This window comes from Panthera pardus, unplaced genomic scaffold, assembly GCF_024362965.1.
Source record: "Panthera pardus isolate Hobbes unplaced genomic scaffold, ASM2436296v1 HiC_scaffold_11, whole genome shotgun sequence".
NCBI classification, from domain to species: domain Eukaryota; kingdom Metazoa; phylum Chordata; class Mammalia; order Carnivora; family Felidae; genus Panthera; species Panthera pardus.
This window is the reverse complement of record NW_026526666.1, coordinates 62,642,637-62,658,589: the sequence shown is the minus strand read 5'-3', so window position 1 is coordinate 62,658,589 and position 15,953 is coordinate 62,642,637. Positions and strand designations below refer to the sequence as shown.

Here is a 15,953-nt window from a genome sequence, read left to right as displayed (position 1 = left end):
GAAATCACATTTAACTGGGTATCTTGTATTTTCTCTGGTGACCCCCAGACCCGCACTGTTAGATTCTCAAGGGTGAAGTGGTTTGTCCACGCCCACTGAGTGTAGCCAGCAGCAAAGCTTGGCTTTGAACCTGGGTCTGTCTGATTCCAGGTGTCAAGCTTCCTCCCTTTACAGACAACCCACACATCTGGCCCATATAGTCCCTCTGCCTCGACGGCCCTTTCTTCTGTTTATGTCTTGCGTACCCTGGGGGGGATCCAGGTAGGACCCAGTCTGGGCCACAATAAGGCCTTACGAAACGAGCCTGAAATATGTCTCCTTCAGCAAAAAACATGCCAGGTCTATTCTAGACACCAAAAATACAGCAACGAAGTTAAATAATCCTCCCTGTTGAACTTAGCTTCTTGTCGTCAGGAGACAACCAAATAAACAAGTAATACATAAAGTCAGATGATGATGGGCGCTAAAGGGAAAAAAGGCAGAAAAGGGAGTGTGGGAAGGCCACGGTAGTGTAGAGGTGTCATTACACACGCACCAGGACAGCAAACGGGAAATGCACAGCTCGCTTCGTGGGATGTGCAGCCACGGGGTCCCTCGTGCCCCGCCCGTGGATGCATGTCTGGTCCCCACTGGAACACCATTTGTCAGCATCCCCTGAAGCTGAGCCTAGATCCACCCTAGGGCCCAGCAGGTACACCCCTAGCTACATACCTAACAAATGTGTGCCTGACATTCCCCCAAAGGCACGGACTAGGCATACCAGAATGTTCGAGCAGCACTACAGATGGAGATGACCCAAATGTCCGTCAGAAGTAGGAGAAAGAAAGAAATGCTGGTGTCTTCACACCATGGAAAGTGACGTGGCACCAAGACATCTAACCTGTGGGTTTAGGAGCCAGGACAGTGGTCACCCCGGGTAGGGGAGGGGACAGGGGACTGAAAGGGAGCCAAGAGGCGCTTCTGGGGCGCTGACCACATTCTGTTTCTTGACCTGGGTGCCGGCTTACATGAACATATTCACTACGTAACAATGGGCCAAGCTGGTTACCTACGATTTGTGTACTTCCTACGTCTATGTTTAATAAAAAGTTAAAAAATAAAGGGGGGGGGGTGGTCGGGCCTTACGGAGCAGGCTTTCTTCTTGCAGGAGCCAGAGATAAGGAAGAGACCAACAAGAAGGAGCTGTATGAGAGCAACAAGCGATTCCTGGGGCCCTACAACCCTGTCTGCCCATGCCAGAATATTCTGCGTGTGATCGCGGTGACCGCCTGCTGCCCATCAGCCCTGGGGCCTTCCTGGGAACAGCCCGCCCCAGTGCCTTCTCCCCGCCTTCCCTCTTTCCAAGCTCAAGTCCCCTTTAAGGAAGCCTTTCCCAACCACATGGGCCCACCCCGAGTGCCCCGACCTCCCCTGGTCTGTGCCCAGAAGCATACCCCCTCTTCTGGGAGCAGGGGCCATGTCGCCCCTTCTTTTGTAGTTCCTCCCCAAAGGGTTGGACACCCACAGATGAACGGAGTATGCGTGGCCTGCCTGCTGACTTCTGTGTGCGTCGCTAGGGGTCTGTCCATGGGTGTCAGTGCCTCTGTGCCTGTTTCAGGAATTTGGAGACTTCCTGGGACCCCAGCAGGTGAAGGACCTGCTGTTAGCAGCCCTGGAAGGCTTGAAAGGCAGCTCAGAAGCCCGGGGGAAGGACTTGGGGGAGATGATGCAGCTGGCCTCGGAGGTCACCATCAGCTCGGTGCTGGAGTGGTACCACCACAGGGTGGTGGAGGTGGTAAGGCCCCCTGCGGGCAGGGACTGGGCAGGGAGACCCCGCAGGGCCTGCTCATCCCTTGGGACCGGCCATCTGGCAGTGGCAGAATGGGGGGTGCTGGAACCCCAAGGCACCGGGGCGGGGCATGGGTGGTGGTGGTGGTGGTGAGTTCTAGGTGCCTCGACTTGCAGGTGAGAAAGAACTCACTTGAGCCGGTGGGGGTGGGGAGGGCAGTGAGGACCCCTGGCTGTCTCCCAGGGAAGGAGCAGGCGTGCCGCTCCCCCTCTCTCCCCTCTCTCTCCTGGGGCCCTCCTCTCTCTCTCTCCTCTCCCCTGTCACTCTATCCTGTCACCCCCACTTCCTTCCTCCTCTCATCTCCATGATCTCCCCACGCCTGCCTCCGGCCTTCTCCAACCGGCCACCCGCCTGCTCACGGCCACTCCCGGCTGTGCCCCAGATCCCAGAAATCATGCAGGCCATCTACATGCAGCTGAACCACATCCAGGAGCCCCGGGCCCGTGAGGTGGCCCTGCTGCCCGTCTCCCTCCTGGCCAGCTCCTTCATGACCGAGGTGGTCGTGGCCCTGCTCACGTGTCCCCTCCCGCTGGACAGGTACCGACTGAGGGGTTCCCGCCACCACTCCCAGGTTGGAGCAGCCCCCATCCTGGGCTAGGAACCTGTCCTTCCACCCAGAGAAGGCCCTTGCCCTCCCAGCTGGTCGCTTTTCCATAAGATCTGTGGTGCCTCTGACAGCCATTCAGCATTTCCAAAGCACTGGATACGTCCGTGCAGGGCGCTAATACCTTCTCTCCTTGGTACAACAACCCCATTCTACAGATGGGCAAACTAAGGGGAAGTCTCTTGTCCTCGGCACCCAGTGAGCAGGCAACAGGATGAGGACCTAAACTCACATTTGACCAACTCCAAGCCCAGAGCTCTAGGGGTGCCGTAGAAAGGAGGCTTGAGTGTTGGTCCTGCCCCTGCCTCCACCTGCTGTGTGCTCTTGGGTGGTTTACTTGCCCGTGCTGGGCTTCAGTTTTCCCCTAGAGGCAGAAGGAGAACTACTCCCTGCAGAATTCCCACCCCAGATGGCTGGTTGTGACAAGTAATGCAGCCAGCTGAGCTAAGTGCCTGCCCAGGGCTGGACGCTGCAAGGGACCTGATGGGCAGAGGGGACCGTGGCCAGAGAGGCCAGACTGCTCCAGCCTCCCAGTCCAGGAAACATGCCCACACGTTTCTGAATGAACAGAACAAGGCAGCAAGTTGTGGGACCCACGCCTTAAGATGGTTGTTTGAGCATGAGGGCAGAATTGTGCAGGGCTGTGTGACGAGGTGTGTCTAGTAGGGACAGTTGGTACCATTCACAGAGGCCAGGGAGATCAGTTAGGAAGGTGAGGGCCAGGGTGATACATCCCCCTCCTCCCACCTGGAAGAATTTAACCCTTTTTGGCCACCCCACCCCCACCCCAGAGGGTTTCTTCTTGGAATCACTAAACCTTCAGACTCATAAGACTGGTGGAGGCGGCGGTGGGGGGGGGGGGCACACCTGACATCGGAGTCACTCAGGATATAGGACAGAGCAATGACAGGGGCTCCTCTTCCCAGGAGTCCTTGCAGCAGCCCATGCAGCAGGCCAGACAGCACTGGGACAAAATTTAAGGCGGCCTGGCTCTCAGGGGCCACACCTCCACTTGCATGAGCCCCAGAGAGAGGGTCTCCTTACATCTTGTGCCCTGGAGGCCTCACATTCCCCACTCGGGGCTTAAGAGCTGGTCTCTTGGGCCTCCCAGGTGAAAGGTATAGGAGCTGCCCTAGCTTAGATGGCTCAGACCTCCTGGGAACCACTGTCTCTCACAAAAGCTCTATAGACTTGGCTTCTGGGGTCCCCACAGGGGGCGAGCCCCGTCCCAAGAGCCACCGCACCCCAGGAAGCTCAATGCTACAGCGTCCTCATCGGTTCTTAGAGTTAATTTATAGTTCCTCCCAGCCCAGATGCAATTTACCAATTGGGTCATTTTTACTATAAGCGATGTTGCCTAGCAACATAGTTGACATACTATCTTTATCATGTTTCCAGGGGAACAGAGCTGGAAAGTTAATGGAAGGTTCACATGCTCATGCAGAAGGGGGAAAGGGTTCTGTTAACCCGTTAGTGCACTGGCCAGTCAGTGCTTTCAGCTCCCCGTGACAGGAGTGCTCACAGGCTGGCCCAGATGCTCTCCCCTGCCTGGAGTACTGACTTCTAGGGGACAGGAGCAGGCACTCCTTGAGATTGTGTGACCAATGCAAGGTCCAGGTCCTAAGGGGCCCCCTGGCATAGAGGAATGATCACAGGTTTTGAAGGCTGGTCACTTCCTGACTCTGTAGCTCATTAGCTGTGTAGTCTCGGACTGGTGATTTCACCTCTCTGAGCCTCAACTCCCATCTGTAAGATGAGAATAACAACCCACCTCGAGGGTCATTTGAGAATTCAGTGACCTTGAATGTCTTGAATATCTCGTTCACGGCTATATGCCCAGAGGTTTGCTTAGTGCCTGGCGTATAGCAGGTGCTCCATATTTGCTGAATAAGTCATGTATAAAGCACCTGATATGATACGGGAAATAGGGTTTTCAATAATTGTTAGCCCCCTGCCTCTTAGAGAGTGTTTTCTGGACCATTCCTTGCTGACTCACCCATGGGTGCCATTTCGAGGGCATCTTGTCTTCTTCCCAAAACTGCTGGGAGGCTGGGTGGGGCTAGTGCCCTGGTCCCCACTAACCATCTCCCAACCCCTGACCTCCCAGCAACGGCGCAGAGATGTGGAGGCAGCTGATACTGTGCAAGCCCAGCTGTGATATCCGAGACCTCCTGGATCTGCTCCTGATGAGCCTGAAGGAGAAGCCCTTCACCAAGAAGGGCCGGGCCTCGATCGTGCCCTTAGCGGTGAGGACCCACCTCGCCTACCCCCTGACTGCCTGGTCCTAGGCTCCTGCCTCCTCCCCGCCTGCTGAGCTGAGCTCAGCACACCCAGCTTCTAGTGGCCTGCTCTGCCAGGAGCTAGTTGTGTGCCTTGGGCACACTTGTCCATCTCTGGGCTCTTGTTTGTGACCCACTGGATGGCCCAGTACTGCTGCTTACAGGGACAGCAGCAGCCTGGGAGGAGGAAACCGAATGACCTGGGACACACAGACCTGAGTCTGAGATCTGGCTTTGCTGAGTTAGTATTTTATGACCTAAGGAAGTCACTTCACCTCCCTGAGGCTCAGTCTCTGCATCTGTAAATGGAAACGATAAAGTCTGCTCCCTATGGTGGCGGAGAAGGTGGCTGCCAGACTCAGAGGTCAGCCCTGAGAACACAGGAGGCAATGCAACTGCAGGAAGGTGACTGGGTGGGAGGATAGATTTCTCTCCGCTTCTATCATTGGCACCTTGGTCCTAGCCAGCTAGATAATACCCCTGCTCATTTCCCTGCTCCCACTCCAGCTCCTCCTACAATCTGTACCGCAGCCAAAAAATCTTTGAAAATGCACCTCTGCTCTTCTCAATACCCTCAATGCCTTCCCATTGCCCTTGAGAATAGCACGGTGTTCCTACCTGTGCTTAAGGCCGTACACCCTTTGCCAGCCTCACCACACTCCACGGTCCCTCTTACTTAAGCCCAGCCTTGTTGTTCTTCGTCAGAAGTTCATACACACTACGCAATCTCCGTCACAGGGCCTTTGCACATGCTGTCTCTCTCCTGAACTTCTCTCCACTAACCTAAATCCTACTCATCCCCCCAGCTCTCAAGTCAAGCATCACCTCCTCGGGGAAGCCCGCCCTTATCTCCCTGACATGATCAAATCTGTGCATATTATACTTTGCTTCACATACTTTATCTTGGGAGAATTTACCCCAGTTGTGATTTGACAATAGTGTGTGGAGTCCTTTGAGTAATCTGTGAGATGCACGAATTCAGTGCCTGAACCTGTTTTGCCCACCGGGATATCCCTAATGTCTAGCCTATACCGGTACATAGTAGACAGTAAACAAAAAATTGTTGAACTGATTCATTTAGTCAACAACAGTAATTGAGCACCTACTGTGTGCCGGGCACACATAAATTCTGGGGATTCAGCAGAGAACAAGGCATGCTGGTGGAGAGAAGCAAAGACATGGTGGGTGGAGGGGTGGGTGATGTTACCCCTTAACAGAGGAGGACAGTGTTGCTCGGTGACATCCCAGGTCTTAGCCAAGGTCACAGAGTTAGTGAGTGGTGGGGCCAGGGCTCGGACCCTGATCTCCTAGCTCTGAATCCTGCATTTTGCCACCGTGTCCCTTTGCCCCTTTCCCCCAGCACTGAGTTCTATGAATAAGGCATGGGCACCCGCTCCTTCCCTGATTTGGTCACTCATCGTTTCCTCTCTCAGTCGTTGTGTGCTAGTGTATTCTTGAGTCACTCATTTGTGCTTTTTGTTCAAGCGTAGTCTGAGCATGGATACAGTGCGGACTCATTTTTATCTTACGGTGTTGACAAACCATTTGAGCAAGACTGAGCCAAGAGCAGAGCCCTGTAGCACATCATTAGAGACTTCTCTTTATCCTGCTGACCGTGTTCTTTGGATACAAGCATTATCTTTGGTCTACTGAAAAATGTAAAGGCTCTGAGTCCCAGAAGCTTAGCTTAGCTTGCCGCTCCCTCACTATATAACCATCTCTAGCCTTGGTATTTAGATCTGTAAAATGGGCAGTAATAGCTCCTGCCTTGTCTATCTTACCTGTTCGGAAAAGTGAAATAGTGTGTGTGGAAGGGCTTCCCGAGCTGTAAAGTACAAATAACTGCCATTCGTGGTCCCCACCCAGCCCTCAATGTGTGACTTGTTTCCCTGGGAACATGCCAACTTCACAATCCAAGGCTTTTCCCTTGGGCCGGCTGCCTGGGGGCACGGATCTTGGCCATTTCTTCGTAAAGAAGGCTTCTTTCCCACCCCTCCCCTCATTCACCCTCCATCACCTGTGGGGCTGGCGAGAAGAGGACCAGAGACCCCAGTTTACAGAGGATGAATGAATCTGAGGCCCAAAGAGGGCTAGGGAGTGGTGGGACCAGAATGAGCCATCCAATCTTGTGACCTCCACCTGTCACCTCCCCCTGCCCCTGCACTCTCCTCCGGCCTTAGTGGGCCGAGTGGGAGGCGGGCCCAGGCCAGGACAGACTGGACAGCAGGTGGAGAAGTTGGAAGGTGAGCACCCGTCAGGTCCCAGGGAGCATCGTGGGTCAAATACCAACAAAACCAAGCTTCCGGGACTTTGGAGGGCTGGTGTGGGGAGTCATGGATGGAAGGGGCAGGGGCGTGATCAGTAGGCGTGGAGGGACAGTCCAGGTCTGGGCCTCCCTGGCTCCCACTCAAGGCTGGGGTTTATTTCTCTTGGTTGCTGGGCACCAGGAGATCCAGTGAGGGTGGCCTGGTTTAATGGGCCAAACTGAAGGGGCAATGGGTGCCCCCTCACGATCTCTGTGCCTGTGTTATGAATGAGGAAGAGGCAGGGCATCCTGTACCTGGTGTCTGAGTCCCAGACACCTGGGACTTGAGTCCCAGCCCTGCTCCCAAGGGCTGGGTGACCATGGGTAAGTGTCTTCTCCCTTCTGAGTTTGTCTCCCCACCTTCACAACGGGATCAAGACCCCGCCTGACAGGGGCACCTGGGCGGGGCTCAGGCGGTTAAGCATCTTAACTTCGGCTCAGGTCATGATCTCACGGTTCATGAGTTTGAGCCCCGAGTCCGGCTCTGAGCTGACAGCTCAGAGCCTGGAGCCTACTTCTCGGGTTATGTCTCTCTCTCTCTCTCTCTCTCAAAGATAAACAAACATTAAAAAAAATTTTAAAAAGACTCTACCTGACAAAAGGTGGGAGAGGATCCCTCTACCATGATTGTTCCAGGGTTGTGTCAACATCAAGGAGGCAGGCTATTGTTCTCGTGTAGGGCTCACCCAGAGAGCCAGGAGTTGGGGTGCAATAGGGAGCGTAGAGAGCTGGGCTCTCCCAATTAAAAAACAAATTTTTTTTAATATACTTAATTTGAGAGAGAGACAGAGCAAGCAGGGGAGGGACAGAGAGAGAGACGGAGAGAGACAATCCCAAGCAGGCTCCACACTGTCAGCACAGAGCCCCATGCGGGGCTAGAACTCATGAACTGTGAGATCATGACCTGAGCCGAAACCCAGAGTTGGAGGCTTAACTGACTGAGCCACCAGGCTGGTCTCTCCCAATCCGAGCCCGAGAAGAGCAAAGGTCCAGGTCCAGCTTGCTAGCGAAGCGACCCGGGCCCCTACCGGAGCCTGCAGCCAGCCTCCCCTCCGCCCCCAGGCAGCCAGCGGGCTGTGTGAGCTCCTGTCGGTCAGCAGCTGCGTGGGCTGCGTGAGGCGCATCTACCCCCAGCTGCTCCTGGCCCTGCTCATTCAGGTCCATTACCACATCGGCCTCAACCTGTCTGGCCGCGTGGCTTTGCGCAAGGACGCCAAGAAGGACGCCCAGCCCTCCGTCTTCGTACCTGTGCGGTATGTCCACTGGGGGGGAGCCACCCAGCGAGGGCCCTTTCGAGCGTCGTCAGGGCGATCGATCAATAGAAATTAGCTTTGGGACTAAAGGAGAAAACAGAAGCACACTTTTACGAGAGCCAGTACATTTCTTCAACAACTGTTTCAGAGCATCTGCTGTGATGTGTGGGCCAGGCTCTGGCTGACACTGGACAACGGCAAGCAATCAGCTCACAATTTCGTTTCTCCCCCGGGCATTCTAGAGATATTATTTGTATTAGAGTTGTATCCACGGCCCACCATTTTATTTTCTATTTTTTAATATAGTACCTTTTCAAATGTTTATTTTTGATAGAGCAAGCCCACGTGCAAGTGGGGGAGGGGCAGAGCGAGTGGGGGACAGAGGATCCCAAGCAGGCTCTGGGCTGATGGCAGAGAGCCCGATGCCGGCCTTGAACTCATGAACCGTGAAACCATGACCTGAGCCGAAGTCGGCCGCTCAACCGACTGAGCCACCCAGGAACCCCCCCCCCACACACACACACTGTTTTATTTTTAATTATTAACCCGTGTAGGTAATATACGCACATGGGTGAAAGTCTCAAAAGACGTTGGAGGTGAGTCTCCTTTCCTCTCCTTACCCAGTGACCCTCCCCAGAAAAACCGGGTTCTTTCATACCCTTCCCCAGCTGGTTTATGCAGAGATAAGCACACATTTAGATTTCTGTTTTTATACCAACGGTAGCGGACTTTACAGTTAGACATTTTTGCTTTGAGCAGCTACTATATCTTGGAGATCATACATGTAGAGCTGCCTCATTATTTTTAACAGCTGCATAATATCCCTGTAAGTGCAGTTTCAAGGTACCATAGTCTATTTAACCAGGATCCTCTCGATTTAGGTACTTTGCAGCCCTTGGCACTTACAGACGGTGCTGCAGTGAGCTCATGTGTATGTCTCTAGGCGTGACTGTACATGTGGGACGAATTCTTGAAAGTAGAATGGGCGTGTCCAAGGGTCCCTGCATCGAAATCTCGAGCTGGAACAGGGATGCGCAGTGGAAAGTGCTGGTGAGCAGTGAGTGATGAAGGGGAACACGGCAGCACCCCCTGCAGCACCCAGTTTGCCGAAGCGCCCTCCCCCGAGGGCACGGAGTGCAGCCGTGTGTGAGAATGACCGTCCCACGCCTTTGCCGGCACCAGGGAACAGACACGTTTATCTCCGCGGATCTGAAAGTTGGAAAAAACGCTGTGATTTTCATTCGCGCCCCTGTTATTTTGAATGAGGTGGCAGGTGAAATGCCGTTTGTGTTTCCTGTTCTGTGAGCAGTGTTTGCCCCGTTTTACACCGGACTGCTGGGGATTTTTCCGGTGAGAGCGTTTTCTGTGCTAAGGACGTTAAGTGTTTGTCACTCGTGTTCCAGTTTGTCACTTAACCTGCAACATTTCATGGTCGTTTGCCATCCAGAAGGTTTACGTTTGTGTGTAGTTGAGTTTATCAGTCTTTTTGTTTTTAATGTTCATTAAAAAAAAAGTTTTGTTTTTTTTTTTTGAGAGAGAGAGAGGATGCAAGTGAGCAAGGGGCAGAGAGAGAGAGAGAGAGAGGAAGGGGGCGGGGCGGGGGAGAGAGAGAGGGAGAGAGAGAATCCCAAGCAGGCTCCACGTTGTCACGTGGGGCTCGAGCTCATGAACCGTGAGATCATGACCTGAGTGGAAATCAAGAGTTGGACGCTTAACCTATTGAGCCACCCAAGTGCCCCTGTCAGTCTTTTCTTTTTTGGCTTCTGTTGTGTAATGCTCAGAGGGGTACACGTTGAGGGGCGGAGGGTGAGCCCTTGTGTGGTGGGGCTTGAAGTTAGAGCACCTTGGATTTGAGTGCTGGTTCCATCATTTAGGCTGTGTCCGCTGAGTAAACTGCTTTAGCCTCTTGGCGGCCTGGTGTTCTTGCCTACGAAATGGGGGCAGTCTTCCTGCCCCACAGGTGTGGTGGAAGGACAAACAGGACTGCATCCCAGCGCGACACCGCGTGCCAAGGCCGGGGCACCCATGCTGACTCCGCCGGCACTCGTGAGGCCGGTACCCCTGACTCAGAAAGCCGGCAGGCTCCGGGGCAAACAGAAGCAGAGGAAAGCAGAGGAGGCGCTGGGTGGGGGAGGGAAGGGGAGCACGTGGTGGAGAAGTTCTCGACTGTCTAGCGATGAAGAGCGTGGCCTCCCTGAGCCAGGCGTCCGGGGAGCGTCCCCCCGCCCCGCGTAATGAAGTCCACTTCTGCGCTCTGCGGCAGCCCCGCACTTGGACGCAGCTCCGCCTTGGGTCGTTGGCCACCCCCCACCCCCACCCCGCTGCAGGGTCAGGGCAACACATGCTCCGCTTTGCTGGGAAAAGCTGAGAACCTTCCAGGGAGGTGACGCTCGCGGAGTGGGTGTTTGGGGGAGACAAAGGAGCCGCGCCACCGTCCCCAGACTTCCGCTTAGGGTCGCCTCCCCTTTTTTGCAAAGCAGCACAGACCTCACTTGGGGGCTCCTAGCGCTGTATCTTTGGGAGGGGGGTGGGGAGGAAGGAGGAAGGGTAGCGGCATTTTTGTTAAAATTTGGAGGCTGATGGAGGAAACGGTGGAAGCGTGGAGAGGCCGGACCAGGCCTGACGCGCCGCTGCGTCCGGGTCGGGGGGAGGGGTCCTTCAGTGCCTCCAGGTTGGCGAATCACTCCTTACGTGCCCTGAGGGGGTGAAGGACTCGGGGCCAGCGCAGGTGACTGTACAAGTGAGCAGAGAGGACTGTCCTGCAGGGCGCTGCCCGGTCATGGGCGTGAAGGAGTGGGGACGAGTGAGGCAGGACCCCGGGGCTTGGCTGGGGAGGCCTGGCCCCCACCTCTCCCTCTAGGGAAGAGGCTCAGAAGAAACGGGAAGATAAAGCAGCATTTCTGAAAGGAAGGGAATTCTGCTTCTGTTTACTCTCTTTCTCAAAGCTAACAATCATTTTTAAAAAGCCTCTTTGTCTGGAGACACCAATTATCGCTATCTAACAATCAGCATGGCGGAGAGATGCGGGTCTGGCCAGATGGGAGCTGCTGGGAGGGAGTCCCGGCCTGTGGGGGCAGGTGGCAGGAGATCTCAGCCCCCTTGTCTTGGCAGCTGGGTGGTCAAAGTGGTGAAAACCCTGCTGCTGAGGATGGGCTGCTCATACGAGGCCACCTTTCTGGAGGACCAGGGCGGCTGGGAGCTCATGGGGCAGGCCGAGAACCACCACCGCGGAGTGTCCCTGCTGGCAAGGTGAGGCTGGGGCTCCCTGGGGCAGGGGGTGCAGGGAGGCAGAGACCCCAGCATCTTCACACACACGTGGCTTCGCGTCTGTCTCTGGGCCAGACCCTTCCCTCGGTCCATCACCTGTTTTCTGAATGGCGGGGTATCGCCTCTCTTGGTGGGTGGATGCCACACACATGAATAATGGCACACGGTCCGTGGAGGCTGTGGCTATGACAGTGCCCGGCAGTTGTGGAGCACTTAGTATACTTACAAAGCACCTTTTCTCGCGGTCTTGGGACTTCGGTGCCCATGCTAATAAAGAAACGGTGGGGTGGTCTAGTATTTCAGTGTGGGGCCTTCGCGTCGGTCTGCCTGCGTCTGAGTCCCAGCTCATCCCCTCCCCGCTGTGTGTCTCAGGGCAAGTTCCTTCCCCTCTCTGTGTGTCATGTGCCCATCAGTAGTGTGGAAATAGGAATAGGACCCATCTTCAGGGTTTGGGATGAGGGTTGAATAGAGTACTTGAACATTCCCTGGTAATGGCAAGAGCTCAACACAGGTTAGCTTTCGCTGTCATTATGCTGACCAGTGGGCAGGGATTATCAACGCACATTTTGCAGAGCAGGATGCCAGGGTGCAGAGAGGGACAGTTATGCACCAAAGGTCACACAGCTAGGAAGTGGCAACGCTGGGAGATGACCTCCTGATCCAGACCAGGCTCTTCCCTTGCAACCATACACAGCCTCGCATAAGGTTGAGAAGGCATACCTCGATTTCGGTGACATGGCTCCTACAGTCTGTTCTTTAACCCTGCGCCCTGAGTGCCCAGGATGGTGCGGTCCCCGGGGGTCTCATGATACAATTGCATTTATTGAGCACCTCCTGTGCTCTAGGCATCATGCAAAGGGCTATATGCTCTGTGCTCTTGGGCGAGCTTTCTCACTCTGAGCCTCGGTTTCCCCATCTGTAAAACAAAGAGTTAAACCAGGTGGCCTCTGAGAGCCTGTCGGGGTGGGAAATCCTGGGAACACAGGCCCCCAGGTGCCCCTGACTTGCCCAGAGTTTAGAGTGCCAGGCCAGACCCCGCCCAGCAGGCCCCCGGGGCTGGAGAGCCTGAGAGGACTGCTCGCCCCTCCTCACCCCCAGGGCCATGGTGCATTACTCCTGCCAGGAGCTCTGCCGCATCCTCTACCTGCTCATCCCACTCCTGGAGAGAGGCGACGAGAAGCACAAGATCACTGCCACCGCCTTCTTCGTGGAGGTACCGAGGGGCAGCGGGCACCGGGCGAGGCTCCTCTGGGCCTCCCGGAGCACAGACCTCAGTTCACGTGACCAGTCATTTCTCCTGTGCAAACAGTACTTAACAACTGAGAGTTTCATGAGCATGATTGCTCTAGAATACAAAGGCCTCATAGGGTTTCCCTTTGGTCCTCCTCTTTCCACCCCCCACACCCCATTCTACTCTCTCCCAGACTCCCCTCATGCCCAGGCAACCCCAGCCTTTGCTGGGCAGTGCCACGTGCTGGGCACCAGACCTGCAAGGTTGGAGGTACAAATATGAAATTGACTCTGCCTAGCCCTCAAGGAATTTTCAATGCGGTAGGGAAGCCGGAGGACACCGTAATTATAACATGGGGTGCCATGGAGTGACCTGTGCTATGATGGTGGAAGTCCAGGCTGTGGCAGAAGAAAGGAGACTGGAGGTGGTGGTGGTGGTGGTGGGAGCATCAGGGAGGACTTCCTGGAGGAAGTAACATCTAAGCTGAGTTGAATGTGTGGAGGGTACCATGGGGTGCTGGGGGAGGTGAATCAGGAGGTTGGTTAGGGTCAGATCCAGAAGAGGACACCCACCAACAATTATAGCTAACATTTGCTTACTTATTTGAGGATAGATGGTTTTATTTCTTTTCTTTTTTTTAATAGGTAACATTTATTGAGCACTTACTATCTTCCAGGCACGTTCTTAGTGTTTTACACATATATTTGATCCTCATGATAATCCTGTGCTGCAGATGCTATTTCATCCCCCAGTTTAGAAGGGGAAACTGAGGCACAGATTTAAGTAAGTTTTCCGAGGCCACACAGCTCGTAAGTGGCAGATCCAGGATTCAAACCCAGACACAAACCCACTCTCTCCCTCCCTCCCTCTCTCTTTAGTTTAAAAAAAATTGCGGTAAAATATACATAACATAAAGTTACCCTTTTAGCCATGTTTAAGTGTAGATCCCAGGGGCATTAGGTGCAGTCACATTCTTGTGCAGCTGTCAGCACCGTCCACAGAACTGCTCGTCGTCCTTCCTAAATGCAGCCTCTGTCCCAGACTGAAACTGTATTCATTAAACACTATGCTGCCGTTCTGCCTCCCCAGCCCCTGGCAACCAGCACTCTGCTCTGTGTCTATGAACTTGCCATTATAGGTTTCACATAAGTGGAATCATACAATGTTCTTTTGTGTCTGGCTTTTTTCACTCAACCTTATGTCTTCAAGGTTCATCCATGTTGTTAAAGGGGCTCAGAATTTCATTCTTTTTTAAGGCTGAGTAATATTCCCTTGTGTGTATATACCACCCTTTGTCTATCCATTCATCTGTCGATGGGGCTCTAGGCTTACCCTTTCCTTAACATTCCCCTGGAGCACTGAGCAGTGGCTCTCCACCCTGGGGCAAGGGTCCTCAGCCTGGTCCAGGCCTTCTCCTCCTCCCCAGAAGACGTGGGCTGCTCTCGGCCAGAGCCGGGCCCACCATGTTCACTGTGGCACCTTGATGTAGCTCACGTGTCCCTCCCCGGCTTCCCCAGCCACCTCTGCTGTGACTGTCTATGTGCGTGCTTGCTTCTTCCAACGGCAGGTGAACTCAGGGGAGCCGTGTGACCCTGGCCAGTCCCGGAACCCCCCTGTGCCTCGGCTTCCTCGCTTATAGTTGGGGATAATAAATTGCCCACCTCATAAGGTTTTGCTGAGGATTAAATGAGTTCACGTGAAGCTCTGAGAATAGTGCTTGCACCTGGGAAGCACCGTCTGTGAGTCAGCTGTATTACTGCTGTTATTCTCATCATCACCATCATCCTCATCAATATGCTTCCCTGCATCTCTAGTGTGTAGCCCGGAACCTGGTACAGAGCAGGTCTGAGCATCAGTTGGGTGGATGGGTGGAGGGGTGGGTGGAGCCTTTCCTGCCTCCTCCCCCTCTGATCCACGGCCCAGCCCCTCTCCCCAGCTCTCTCTTTTCATCATACAGACACAGGGCCTCAATAGTCACAGTGGAGGTAAGGCCAGGGAACGGATGGGAGAAGCGTTCGTGAGGCTGACCAGGCAGGGGGCTGCCGTGGGTGGGAGGGTGGTGGAGAGAAGAAGGAGATGAGGGTGATGCCCAGTTTAGGGTTGGAGAGTGGAGGGCGGTGGTGCTAACCCCTGCCATGGGAACATAGGGGAAGGGTAGTTCTAAGGAGGAAAGGAACCGAATTTCGTGTTGGACCTGAACTCATGCACCGAAAGTGTGCTCTAAGCACATACTCTACCCCAGAGCTTGTGTTAGGTAACAGGGACCCAAGGAGAGGCACTCAGTTTGTGTTCCCAAGGAAGCCCCAGAGGGCAGAGGGGTGGCAGGAGGCAGACGCATAAGTAGATAGGGGCACTGGGGTTTCCCTGTTCAGGGCTCCCAGAGAAGGGGGCAGCCCACCCAGACGAGGCCTGGGCACATTGTCAACCATGGCTTCGAGGGGGAGCCGAGTTTTAGACGGAGCCGTGCAAGGTGCTCGAGTGGAAGTGGATGCCCTTGCAGAAGGGCATCCTGCCAGCACAGAAAGGACAAAAAGCCTGGGTCCTTCCACAGACAGCGGGCAGCTTAGTTAGCAGCTGGTTGGCGGTCAGAGTGTGAGGATGGTCATGGTGTGAATGAGGCCCCAGGGGCAAGTAGGGCCCGATGGTGAAAGTCAGTGGGGGGCACGGGGGCTCTGAGCTGGAGAGTGACACATTCAGCCTCTGGCAAACTGTTTTCCAAGTCAGGAGCTCTGGACGGTGCCATAGACTAGAGACGGTGCCTTGAGTGTTATATGCCTAGGGCTGGCAGTTAAAATCCTGAGCTGAGGGGCTCACTGAGGACAGTGGGCAGAGGGAAGCCAGGCAGAGAGGACAGAGTCTGGCGTCACCAACACTGATGGCTGGGTGGGGACAGGAGCCAGTGGCTGGTACTAACTAGACCAGCACTGTCCAATATGATAGCCACCAGCCACATTGGGGCCTAGTCAGCCCCTGAAATGTGTCTGTCTGAATTGAAATGTGTTGTGAGTTTGAAATTCACACCGCATCTCAGACTTGATTCAAAAAAGTCTTAGAGACTAAAATACGTCAATAATCTCTTTATTGATTACATGCCAAAATGATAAGACTTTGGATATATTGGGTCAAATAAGATGTATTACTAAAATTAACTTCATCGATTTCTCCTTTGCTTTTTTAATGCGGCTT

The 15,953-nt window shown here is 54.3% G+C and overlaps 1 protein-coding gene across 4 annotated transcripts in view; it reads left to right on the top strand.

Moving 5' to 3' along the window:
• The window catches only part of MROH7 (maestro heat like repeat family member 7), a 49,795-nt gene that overhangs the window by 24,281 nt on the left and 9,561 nt on the right, over positions 1–15,953 (top strand). For 3 of the 4 annotated variants that reach the window (XM_019449184.2, XM_053894920.1, XM_053894929.1), the window contains exons 10-16: positions 1,148–1,260; positions 1,598–1,774; positions 2,211–2,365; positions 4,540–4,678; positions 8,079–8,269; positions 11,381–11,518; positions 12,635–12,749. In XM_019449184.2, coding sequence (XP_019304729.2) covers positions 1,148–1,260; positions 1,598–1,774; positions 2,211–2,365; positions 4,540–4,678; positions 8,079–8,269; positions 11,381–11,518; positions 12,635–12,749 — 1,028 coding nt within the window. The remainder of the gene's footprint in view (positions 1–1,147; positions 1,261–1,597; positions 1,775–2,210; positions 2,366–4,539; positions 4,679–8,078; positions 8,270–11,380; positions 11,519–12,634; positions 12,750–15,953) is intronic. The other variant, XM_053894924.1, reaches the window with a different exon arrangement.